This window comes from Malaclemys terrapin, chromosome 4 (assembly GCF_027887155.1).
Source record: "Malaclemys terrapin pileata isolate rMalTer1 chromosome 4, rMalTer1.hap1, whole genome shotgun sequence".
In the NCBI taxonomy this organism is placed as follows: Eukaryota; Metazoa; Chordata; order Testudines; family Emydidae; genus Malaclemys; species Malaclemys terrapin.
In genome coordinates, this window is record NC_071508.1 from 33,265,969 (window position 1) to 33,278,698 (window position 12,730).

Genomic DNA, 12,730 nt, shown 5'->3' on the forward strand with positions numbered 1-12,730 from the left:
CTATCGACCCTAGGATAATCAATTACACAGCTCTGGAAAATTCCTTCCTGAAAACTGAAAGATCCAGAAAGTTAAAAGCATTTGGAAAATGAGGGGTGGAATGGAGACAATCCTTGGTTGAGATTTTAAAAGCCAGCAAGATGGTTTTGCCACACAAACCCTTTTGATATTCAGGGGAATTGTGTTGCTGAATCCTTCAGTCAGCTTTTGAAATCTCAACTCTTATCTTTGGGTGTTGCTAGTGCTCCAATTATAGCTCCATGCGAAGGACAAACTCATGGTAGGGACTCAAAGGGGCTTGAGCAATAGGTAATGAAGATTTCTACTCAGCATGGCCCATGGCCTAATTTTGGGACCAATGTTATTACTTATGGCTTAATCTGGGCCAATCACTCTTTTCTGCAGCATCTTCGCCATCATGGCAGCACCAGGAAGCACGGCCAATGGGGTGCTTGTGTTCATGCCCCCAAACAGCGCTGGCATCATCCACCAAGGCCAGGGGGTCTCTGGTGCCATTTCCCAGACTCCTGAGATGGTGCAATGTGGGCCTCAGCAGTTCAGGGTCATGAACCCTGGGAACCAACCTCTTGGGTCAGTGTACCCTGGGAGTCCCGCTGAACAGGTCACACAGCTGAGGCAAATGGGGATGACGGAGAGATTCCTCAAAGCACAGTCTAAGACCCTGGGGGTAAGTGTGATTTTTGCTCTCAGTCCATGAGAATGAGTCATTTCAATGCAGAAGGGCCTAGACAGGTGGATGAAGGCCTGAGCATGAGCAAACTCCAGATTCCACCCTTTTCTTTTTTACTTTAATGAACAGCTTTATGGGAAGGTTGCCAAGAAGCCGGTACCATCAAGTGACTTGGCATCTCTGGGACCCAGGGTAGATCTGACCTCTTCTTGAGACCTCATTTCTTTGTGAGGGAAGGGAAGGAGAAGAATACACCCAGAGTTCCAGGGACACTAAATCCTCCTAGCTGCCCAAAAAGGGAGAAATAAGGATTAATCGATCAAAGGAGAAACAGTGGGGTAAAGGATTATAAATCAGCTGTTTCTGTAACTAAATGAATGAAACTGCCCCAAGGTGGCAGAGGCCATCTCGGAGTGGAAGGGACTGCAATTCAGCTCCTGTAAATCAATGTAGCTTCATTGTGCTAATTCACAATGGCCGTGGATCTGGTCTGAGAAGGAGCAGTTCAAACCCAGGGTCCCTCTCCTAGTTACTGCAGTTCAGAGCTGATTCACTTCAGCCTTGAACTAATAGTGAAATCAATCATGTGCAACTTCTATCAATCAGTCTAGAGCAGGGATCGGCAACCTTTGGCACGCGGCTCGCCAGGGTAAGCACCCTGGCGGCCCGTGCCGGTTTCTTTACCTGCCGCATCTGCAGGTTCGGCTGATTGCGGCTCCCACTGGCCGCGGTTCATCACTCCAGGCCAATGGAGGCAGCAGGAAGCGGCGGCCAGTACATCCCTCAGCCGATGCTCATTGGCCTGGGACAGCAAACCGCAGCCAGTGGGAGCCGCGATCAGCTGAACCTGTGAACGTGGCAGGTAAACAAACCGGCCCGGCCCGCCAGGGTGCTTACCCTGGCAAGCTGCGTGCCAAAGGTTGCCGATCCCTGGTCTAGAGGGATACGCCAATGGTTCTTCATTTATTTACAATTAAGAAAATAAAGAGCCAAAAGAGTTAATAGATTAATAGATTTTAAGGCCTGTAGGGACCACTGGGATCATTTAGTCTGACCTCCTGTGTATCACACACCAGAGAACTTCCCTGCATTAATTCCTATTTGAATTCAAGCATATCTTTTAGAAATCCAGTCATGACTTAAAAATTGCCAGTGATGGAGAATCCACCACAACCCTTGGTAAGTTGTTCCAATAATTAGTTGCATTCACTGTTAAACATTTGCACCTTATTTCCTGTCCAAATTTATCTAGCTTCAACTTCCAGTGATGGATTTGCTAGACCTTTGCCTGCTAGATTGAAGAGCCTGTTACTAAATTTTATTTCCCCACAGAGGTACTTATAAATTTTGACCAAGTGAACCCTTAACCTTTTTTAGCTAAGATCACCAGAGTCCTGAAAACGTGCCAGTTCGGACTATCTTGTTGCAAAGTTTGGGTGAGGTAATATCTATTATTGGACCAACTTCTGTTGGTGAGCCAAGCTTTCGAACTTACACATATTTGATTCTCTGATTCGTTCTTTGGTGGTGATTCCCATCACAGTTGAGGGGGCCATTAGGGGTAGGACATTTTTTCAATAGGAAATGTAGTTTTTGCAAAATCAAAATTTTCCATTGGGAAAATCTAAACAAAATATTGTTTTTGTTTAAGACTTCCAAAATCAATGTCTTCAATTTCTCAAACTGAACTGAAATGTTTTCTCTCAGGTCAGTTTGACATTTAAACTGCATCTATCTGAGCTGCTACAAAGGCTCAAGGAAGCTGTAGTTCAGATGGTGGTCTCATTCTTCCCAGTAGGACTGGCTCCCTGTTCCAAACTACATCTTCCAAGATGCACTGCCATCTTCTCTTTTACTGAACCCCTGTGGTATCTCATGGGAGTCCCATGATTCCACATGTGAGATGTAGTCCAGCTAGGAAGTCTAAACCATAGAAGAGAATGGGGTCACGAGGCACCCCAACTACAATTCCCCTAATGCAATGCACTGACTCAGGTGGATTCAGCTCATTGTTAACCAAGCCTAAATTAAATATTTCAAGTAGGTTTGACAACCTGAAACGAAATGTTGAAACATTTCCAAACTGAAAGTTTTCAGATTTCAGATTAAAACAACTGTCTAGAAATCAGAATTTCGCACAGGATGAAAATTCTAGTTTCCAATAAGCTCTGCTCAGGACACAGTGCTCTGCTCAGGACACAAGGTGACTCCTCTTACTACCCCATTGTCTTCCCACAGGCCATCCAGATCCTGATTGGGCTGATGCACATTGGCTTTGGGGGTCTCTCTGCAGCTTTCATCGAACCCTACATTCCCATCTCTTTTATGGGAGGGTACCCCTTCTGGGGAGGACTTTCTGTGAGTAAAATAAATGGAAGCATTTATGAAATGATGGCATGGCCACATGGATAAACAATCACTGTCTATCATTCATGCTCTACCTATCTATTAGGACTGTAGTGATACACATAAGATAAACAGAGCGCAAGAGGGACACGTCCAGGATCGTAATGCACTTTCTAAACATGAGTGAACTAAGCCTCATAAAATGCTAGTGAGTTAAATATTATTATCCCCATTTTACAGATTAGGAACCGGAGGCAGCTAATGGAGTCACCCAAGGTAATGCAGTTGAATTGTGGCGGAAGAGAGTATAGAACCCAGCAGGGCCGGCTCTGGCTTTTTTGCCGCCCTAGGCAGAAAAACCACCCGCCGCCCCCCACCCAGCGCCGGGGGGAGGGCGGCGAGCCTGGCCGGGGCTCTCCGCTCTCCCCGACCGGCCAGAGCACCGGGGGGAGGGCGGCAAGCCCGGCCGGGGCTCTCCGCTCTCCCCGACCGGCCAGAGCACCGGGGGGAGGGCGGCAAGCCCGGCCAGGGCCCCGCTCTCGGGCTGGAGCACCCCGCCGCACCGCCCCCCTCCAGGCGCCGCCCCAAGCACATGCTTAGTGGGCTGGTGCCTGGAGCCGGCCCTGGAACCCAGATCTCCTGATTCCTCCTCCTTTACTTCAAATTTCCTGTATGTATCAAGAGACAACACAGACTGTAGCGATGGTCAGTAAGTAACAGATACCTAGTACCTCAGTTCCAGACCTAACCCACAAAGGGAAAGAGGCAGCATGTGGTCAGCTCAGGATCCTACCTGCAGGTCAGGGATATGGTAGAACGTTAGTCCATCTAAACTGTCACGCCTCTTAGTCTGCTGCTATGCTTGTTGCTGTCACTAGGTAGATCACTGGCCCATCTAATGTGCTGACCCATTTCCTGCCATTGCTCAGCAGATCATTCATCCTGCATCATGCAGTGCCCCAGACCAGGCTTCAAAAAACCTTCCCCATGTGCTACCTTAGTTCCCCAATAAAACCCACCCCATGCACTTGAAAGACAGGTTCCTTCCACCAGCTACCAGCCCTAAGTGCCACTTTCACAACCCCTGCTACCCTCCTTGCCTGTTCTACATTTCAAGTGTCCTGGCATTTTGAAAATCTGCTCACCTTCTTCACCAAAACTGTCTTGTTGGGCTGGTATTAAGGGCCAAGCTGCTGTGAAGTCTCTGCCTTAGACCCTTTGCTGGGCCGATGTTGGCGCTCAGGCATCCGTGAAGTCATTGGCTCAGCACCTTTCCCTGCTTGGCTGATGTCAAGGCCCAGGCCTTTGTGAGGTCACTGACTGAGCACCTCTAGCTTACTAGGCTGAGGTAAAGGCTCAGGTTCCCATCTCTTACTGAGTCCCCTGGCTGAACTAAGTCTTGTAAGGGTTTATCTACCCTGAATGGGGCAGTGGGGAAAGAAACTTGGCTGATGAGCAAAAAGAGCAAATCTCCTGCCAGGTTCCAAGCCAGGGACTGTTCAACTGTCAAGCAAAATTGGTCACTGCTCCGCCACAGAAAGCAGAGTGTGGAGGTGACAGCAGAGGTCACTGCAGGTCTGGACTGAGACATGTTAGCACAGCTGGGAGTCTGGGGAGGATAGCACTGGAACAGAAGAGGACGCTGCAGGTCAGGCTTAAGATGTGGAGATGCTCAGATACCATAATAATAATTAATGGAGATATCCCATCTCCTAGAACTGGAAAGCCCCCTGCCTTCACTAGCAGGACCAAGTACTAATTTTGCCCTAGATCCCTAAGTGGCCCCCTCAAGGATTGAGCTCACAATCCTGGGTTTAGCAGGCCAATGCTCAAACCACTGAGCTATCCCTCCCCCCTACCATGGTGATAGGAGTACTGTACAATCTCCAGAGGTAGACACGTAAGCGGTGGATGGCACAGCTGCACTGGGTGGAAGGTGTAGTGAGGAACCTGGTGACTTTCTGAGCTCTTCTCAGGACCATCCAATAGTCATTGCTATACTTATGGAGAGAGGAGCAGAACTCAGAAGAAGAGAGGAGGAGGAGAATCTGTGGGGAAGGCTTAAGGTGTGGGTGTCACCTTAACTGAGAGGATTGAATTGAACATGGATGGCAGTATTATTAGATGGAAAGTGCTCGCTAAGCACTAGGTATAATTATTATGACTGACCCTGCTGAGGGAAGTGTCATTCTTTGCCCTTGTTTCCATCACATACAGCTTGTCTTGGAGGACAGATATTTCTTGTAAGTGTGAAACGTGAATGATGGTTTTCTCTTTCCTGGGCAGTTCGTCATTTCTGGATCCCTCTCTGTTGCAGCTGAGAATCATCAAAATACCTGTCCGGTGAGTATCTAGATAATGTTTCCTCCTCTTCTGTAATGTGGGGGAAACTCCGGACACTATCCAGGAAGAGTGGCTGATGGGAAAGAGCAGAGAGCTTGTTGATCAAGAACATGGGGAACGAATATTGGAGAGGGAGAAGGTGGGGGAGGTAATATCGTTCATTGGACCAACTTCTCTTAGAATTTGTGTTGGAGAGGAAGACAGAAGAGACAAATAGGGAGCTGGAGGAGACATGGGGAATACTTTAAATCACTCCCTGCTGTCTGCCTCTGTATTCTTAATGGTGCTGAACTGAGAGCCAGTAGAGCTGAGTTGATTTCTCACGCTGCAGGTAACCTTGGGCAAGTCTCTTCACCTCTCTGTGTTTCACTATCCCTCTTGTGTGTTTAGATCATAAGCGGTTGGGGGCAGGGACTGTATATGTGTATATGTACAGCACCTGGCACAATGAAGAGCCAGTCTCGATTGGAACCTCAAGCTGTTCTCATAATAAGAGTCAGACGGGCTTATCTAACTTTCCCAAAGAAGTGCAGGGTTTGAGTTGAGTGTAAACATTCAGGGCTGGATATTATCTTTTTTTCTATTAAATTTTGATTAATTTTTTTCAAAAAAAAATATATATATATATATATATACAGAAAAAACAAACTATATATAAACTTCTCATAATATAGTAACCATTTCCTACCTCATCTTAGGTGTATTTGTAACATTTAATTAAGTATATGTATATATACATATGACATGAATGGTTAAAATATAAATCAATTATTTGTATTACACATTTTACAAACAAACAAAATTTGTTTATAAAAATCCAACTAGTTAAAGCAAAATTATTAAGTTAACCTAAAGAATAGAAGCAAAGTTCAGAGGAGGGGATACAGATGCAGAGGAAATGAAATGTGTAAAGAGGAGGGGAAAGTAAGGGAGCCATTCAATTTAATAGGATCATTCAGATACTTCCAGGAGAGCATCTCATATCTCTGAGAATTTGGGGGGTATGTCTGTTACAGTACACACGTCTTTCCATGGTGGCCACACTTACGATAGCTATGCTCCAGTCTCCAATTGTTGGTCACTCTTTGGATTTCCATGTTTGTAGTACTGGTCTCTTAGCATTTACTAGTGCTCTGCTTAGCCAAAGCGTTTCAGATTTATTCAGCTTCCAGCTAACATCCATTAGGTTTAAAATTACATTTGTGGCTTGTAATACAATTTTATTTGATAGGAAAAACTAACTCTGCAATTAAATTCTGCCCAAAACATACAAGTGTAGGAGCATTCCCAGAACACATAGATGAGCTGGTTCTTATTTTAACAAAACCTATTCTCTATCTACACACAACTTGAGCCTCCACATGTGTCTTTCAGGTGAGAGGCAGCCTGGGAATGAACATCACTAGCGCAATCTTCTCAGCCATTGGGATCATTCTCTTTCTAACAGAGCTGATTATTAATGCAAATTACAGCTCTTTTGGGTTGGTAAGTGACCAGACTCTGCCATAGAATCATAGAAGTATAAGGCTGGAAGGGACCTCAAGAGGTCGTCCAGTCCATTCCCTGCGCTGAAGCAGAGTTAAGTCTACCTGGACCATCCCTAACAACTGTGTTTAAAATACCTGGAATTTTGTGCCTGGAATTGTCCCAAGCCTTTGACCCCAGGGTAGAAAATATCCATGTTGTCAGCTCCAGACTGTCTTATTGATTCTGCTTGATAAAGCCAGTGTCAAAACTCCTGTCAATGTCAAAAATCAGGCAGGGGGGCCATATTTTTCTTCTGTTTTGTACAGCACCAAGCACAATGGGGTCCTGGTCCATGACTGGGTTTTCCAGGTAACAAAAATGAGGAGCGAGTAAAAACACTGGGACTGTCCAGTCTTGGAAAAGAGACAACTAAGGGTGAATATGGTAGAGGTCTATAAAATCATGACTGATGTGGAGAAAGTGAACGTGTTGTTTATCTCTTCACATAACACAAGAACTAGAATTCCCCCAATGAAATGAATGGGCACCAGGTTTAAAACAAACAAAAGGAAGTACTTCTTCACACAACACACAGTCAACCTGTGGAACTAGTTGCCAGGGGATATTGTGAACTGGGTTCCAAAAATAACTAGATAAGTTCCTGGAGGGTAGGTCCATCAGTGGCTATTAGCCAAGATGGTCAGGGACACAATCCCATGATCTGGGTGTCCCAAAACCTCCAACTGCCAGAACCTGGGACTGAACGACAGGATGGATCACTCAATAAATTATCCCGTTCAATTAATTCCCTCTGAAGCATCTGGCCCTAGCTGCTGTCAGAAGACAGGATATTGGGCTAGATGGACCATTGGTCTGACCTGGTATGGCTGTTCTTATGTTCAGGTGCTTTCAACATACAAATTAATAATAACACCTGTTAATTTCAGCAGGCGTAGGATTGGCCCCAAAGTCTGTTTAACCCCTCTTTGCATGGATGGGGGCACTGAGGAGTGAAGCCACTGATCCAAAGTCACACACAGGCTAGTGGCAGAGCTCAGAACTGAACCCAGTTCTTCGGAGCTGTAGTCCAGTGTTTGAGCCACTAGGCCACACAGCCTCCCCTAGGCTTTATGATCCTCCATCTTCACAAATGGCTGCATCTCAAGGACACTGATTCCTGTAGACCCAAGAGAAAGCAGCAGTCTATGATCTCCTGACAGTGGTGTGGCTCCAGGCATCACAATTACCGGGGCTACTGAATAGTTTCAATGAGGAGGAGAATTCTGTGTGCCTGGGAGGAGGGAAGAACTGGGACCAGATTTCTGCATCCCCAGAATTGGACTCCCCACTGCGTTCCCTTGGAGGGAAAAGAGGGGGTTTTATGTACCTCATGACAGCCCTGTGCATTGTGTTACCTCTAACAGTCAAAATTAATTAGCATCCTCTGTGGTTTTGTGCTCTCCAGGTTGCCGCGAAGGGGATCGCAGTCTTGCTGCTCTTGTTCACCATCCTGGAGTTCTCCATCGCTGTCTCAACCTCGTACTTTGCGTGCCTAGCCATCTGCTATACGCCTAACACCGTGAGTCTTTCAGCTCTCAAACGGGACGTGAGTCAGATCATGTGTTGAATGGAGGGGAAGATGTCTGCCTGAACGAAGCACCCACCCTGATGGGAGGAGTATCCCTGAGGAAGGGCCTGAATGGGTCTTGGGGGGGAGGGGGAAATGTGATGCGGGAAAGTGACAGGCACTGACTTGGGCTGGTTGAAAATGTGGTCAAATAGTTTTCTTGATGGGAAATTGGGGTTTTGACTAAATGAGAATTTCAGCAAAAAGCACCTACTTTCTTCACAAAACGTTGCTATTTTGCCAAAACACTGAATCTAAATAGTTTGTTTTCAGGTGTTCAAAGTGACACCATGCTTCTTGATGGAAGTTGTAGTTCAGCTGCTGCATGCTCCCATTTTCCTCTATGGGCCGCATTCTCTAGCTGGACTAGATCTCCCAGATGCACCATTGCCGGGAGCCCTGTGACACATCCCCTCCTCTCCCCAACAAAGGGAAAGTGGTAAATCATGGGAGATATAGTCCTGCCAGTGATCAAGGCCCTTAGAGGAAAATAGAAGTTGTGACACATCATAGTTGCATGTTGAATCAAAATATTTTGGCGGTTGACAGATTTTGGTTGACATTTTTGGCAAAGGAAATTGCCCATTTTCTGGCCCTTTTTATCCTGATTCCTAACCAGGCTGCTGGCACCACAGTCCAAGTTAATGATTTTTTTTTATGGGAGGGGGAAATAATCCCAGTTTTCACTGCCACCACATTGACCTTCATGGTCAGTGTTTTAATTTCCATAGGGATTTATTTTATCTCCCTGCGCCAGGTGGGGAGGAAACTGTAACTGGGCCAGAACCTGAGCTGCAATCTCACCCTTTTGTGCCACCGAAAGTCACTGGATCTCTCCAGCAGAGAACTCCCTCGGCATGGAATCCCCACCTGGCACAACCAGCTCTTACTCCCTTGGTGGAGGGAATGTACTGAGGGCACGGTCGGCATCCCTTGTACTCCAGCAATACCTGCCTGGTGGACAACAACTTGGGGGCAGAGGCGCCATCTTTCTGAGTTGCTAGGAGGTGCCCCAACCCCACTCCACCCCTTCCCCAAGCCCCTGTCCCGCCTCTTCCTGCTCTGCCTCTTCCTGCCCTGGTCTGCCCCCTCACTCGCTTCTTCCCCTCCCTCCCTGCCCCCCAGCACCTCCTGCACGCCGCTGAACAGTTTGATCATGGCAGGCAGGAGGCGCTGGGAGGGAGTGGAAGGAGCTGATCAGAGGGGCTGCCAGCGGGCAGGAAGCACTGTGGGGGGAGGGCGAGAAGCTGATTGCGGGGGATGCCAATAGGTGCTGAATACCCACTATTTTTTTATGTGGGTGCTCCAGGGCTGGAGCATCCACGGAGTAAGCACCTATGCTTGGGGGCCATCACCAGCCTTGATGTTTTAGAGCAGCTGTTAGGGCTAGCACAGAGCCAGCCATGGAGTCATGAAGCTGAAACTGCTCAGGATGCTGCAAACTCCCCTCCCCAAAATTACAGCTGTGGACTCCTTGTTTGGGGTCAACTCACTGCTGTGATGCTGGTGTAGAATCTGACCTTCCCAAAGGCTGCCTCCCATACAGCAGTTCTCAGGGCAGTTCTTCTGAGCACCTTTGCATAGCAAAGGGGATAGCTGAGGTGAGGTTTACCCTTGTTGACCTGGGAGTAGGTAATCTCACACACCGATGGGCTAACATTTTCTCAAACTGTTTTTATGAAGGGGAGAAAAAAAAAAAAAAAACCTGTCTAAATTTTCCAAAGACCTTTTTGATTTTTTTCAGCAGCAATTGGAATACTAGAATATTTTGACAAAACCAAAATATTTCAATTTGGAAATGCTGCCATGGTGCCTGATAGGGGTTGTAGTTTTAATGCCTCATGTTGCCATTCTCTTATGTAGGCCAGGCTCCTTGGCCTGACTACAACTCCCATGATGCAAAATTGCCTCCCCTCTTGGAGAGGGGAGATTGTTGTATCCTAGGAGTCCCTGGCCATGGTATGACATGGGAAATGTAGTCTAGCCTGTGTTCCTGACCCATAGCAAAGAATTGGGACACCAGGCAACCAAACCGCATCTCCTATGAACATCTCCAAATTGAAATGTTTTGGATTTCAGGCACTCTTTTTGGGTGAAACCCTAATTTTCCCCAGGAAACTGGATACTTCTCATGCAACATTTCATAGAAAAGTTTGGGGTTTGTTCATTTTTGGTTCTTCGTTTTGTTTTTTTGGAGGGTTTTTGTTTTGTTTTTGAAAATCAGCATTTTGACAGGAAATTTTCAGGCATCTCTAGCAAGGAGCACAGAGGGACGCTCTGTGGCGTAGTGAGACCTACCACATTAACCCTTTAAGTGCATCACAGCAAATCTGCTGCAGTCAGGACCCAAGAGAACTTCTAGTTTCTTTATCCAAAATGTCATCACTATATCAAGAGGCCAGGGTCATGTTTGTGACACCTGAGACCCATGCAACTACACAAAGAAAATCCTACCAATAGTGAGTAGGGGGTTGATAGTGATGATGGCACAGATTCATCCTTGTTGTAATGCCAGTCACTACAGGAGACTTACACCAGGGACTCACCTGTCCCAGTTATACAAACTAGAGGGATTAGGAAGACGATGGTGGTAGTGTTGAAAAATGTGTCGATGAAAGGGAGTGGAAGAGTGAGGAAGATGCTGGGGGTGAGCATGGAGGACTGAGAAAGGTGGTAGTGTTGAAGAATGTGAGGAAGATGATGGAACAAGAATGGAGGGGTGAGGAAGGTGATGGTTGTGGGGGTGAGAATGGAGACGATGTTACCAGTGAGGACTGATCTCTTTTGTTCTGCAGGCCATGTTGTTCAGGCCATATGTTGCCAATGCAAACTTTGGGGTTCCTTCTGCACAAATGGCCTCTCCAGCACCTCCCACCAATGTGGCTTAGACCCCAAAGACAAGACTGAGTAATGGGCTTCATAACGAACTCCTACAAGAGATTGCTCCACCAGTGCCTCCTATTGAGAAGTAAAATCAAATGTAAATGAATTACACAAAGTTCTACATTAATATGCCTAGTAAGGAATCTATTTGTCAAACATTTTTTTACCAGACTCTTTGGGGGAGGGGGGGGGGGAAGAGGTGTCTGTATTGTTAAAGACATACTTGCTGACCGATATTTTGAAATAAATTACCAAAATAATTGTAACTGGCATTAGTACATTGTGATATTTTGACAAATAAAATATATACAGAATTTTGCAGAATTTTCGAATATTGTGTGCAGAATTTTTATTTTTTTGGTGCAGAATTCCCCCAGGAGTAATATATTGTAGGGAACAATTCTACAGTGGAGCTATGCAGAGCATAGGACAAGATGACTTCAATAGGTCTGAGACGGGTTCAGGACTCCCCACCACAGTGCCTCCTACTGGTTGTCTCTGGGAATTAGCTCAGTCCAGTGGAGCACCCTCTGCTGGCGGTGTCCTGTCTGTCATTTCGCCCTCGGTTGGCGTCTGAGCCCGCGTCGCTCTCCAGCTCGCTCTCCAGCTCCCTCTTCAGGCCACTGCCCTCCGGCAGTGTCTCTTAGTCCATCTACACCCCCTTCTGGGGGGTTGGGGAGGAGGTTGATCAGCAGTCTCTCTGCGCACCAGCCACCATGTACAACCACACCCCAAAGTCTAATCCCTCATCAGGGACCTGGTGTAGTCCTTGATGGCCGCTCCCTATGGCCAATGGCTGTGTGTACTGCAAGGGAGGAAGGGGCGGGGACAGAGGCCCGCCCACTACTCTGGGTCCCAACCCAGGGACCCTCTAGTAGCAGCCATCCTGCCCTCCTTCTCTCCCTCAGTCTGTCCACGTCCCTGGGCCGCTTCCCCTTCGGCCCTTCACACCAGGTAGGCCCTTCCCCTCAGGGCCTGCAGCCTGGCAGACACCAGACTGGAGTTCCCTTCTGCTCCCCCGGCCCTGCCCCGCACTGCGCTGTCCCGGGTGCTAGTCTCCCAGCTCTGGAGATAGACCTTCCCCTCTCAAAGGCCTGGGACAGACTGACTACTCTCTCCCTGAGCAGCCTTTTATAGGGCTGAGCCTGGCCCTGATTGGCTGCCTCCAATCTGGGCTCTGATTGGCTCCCAATAAGCCCTTCCCTGATTGGCTGCCCATCTGCGCAGGCCTGCTGCAGCCCATACTCTCAGGGAGTGGGGCAGCCGCCCCACTACACACTCTCCCCCTTAAGTACCCTCTCAGGGGGGAATTTCCTATTGCCCCTGTGCTCCTCGCAGCTGGGCCCTCAGGGAATCTCTCTCATATCGCAGGC

General features: G+C 47.4%; 1 protein-coding gene across 1 annotated transcript; it reads left to right on the top strand.

The window, feature by feature from the left end:
- The first annotated feature begins 418 nt into the window (after positions 1–418).
- On the top strand, positions 419–11,362 carry LOC128835573 (membrane-spanning 4-domains subfamily A member 8-like). The gene is made up of 6 exons (XM_054025116.1): positions 419–688; positions 2,930–3,049; positions 5,324–5,380; positions 6,755–6,865; positions 8,313–8,426; positions 11,270–11,362. The coding sequence occupies exons 1-6, from the start codon at positions 419–421 to the stop codon at positions 11,360–11,362; spliced, it is 765 nt and encodes a 254-aa protein (XP_053881091.1).
- The last annotated feature ends 1,368 nt before the right edge of the window (positions 11,363–12,730 follow it).

Coding starts and splice junctions, on each gene's coding strand:
- LOC128835573 (XM_054025116.1), top strand. CDS start 419: ATGGCAGCACCAGGAAGCACGGCCAATGGGGTGCTTGTGTTCATGCCC. Junction 689..2,929: donor CACAGTCTAAGACCCTGGGG/GTAAGTGTGATT, acceptor GTCTTCCCACAG/GCCATCCAGATCCTGATTGG. Junction 5,381..6,754: donor ATCATCAAAATACCTGTCCG/GTGAGTATCTAG, acceptor TGTGTCTTTCAG/GTGAGAGGCAGCCTGGGAAT.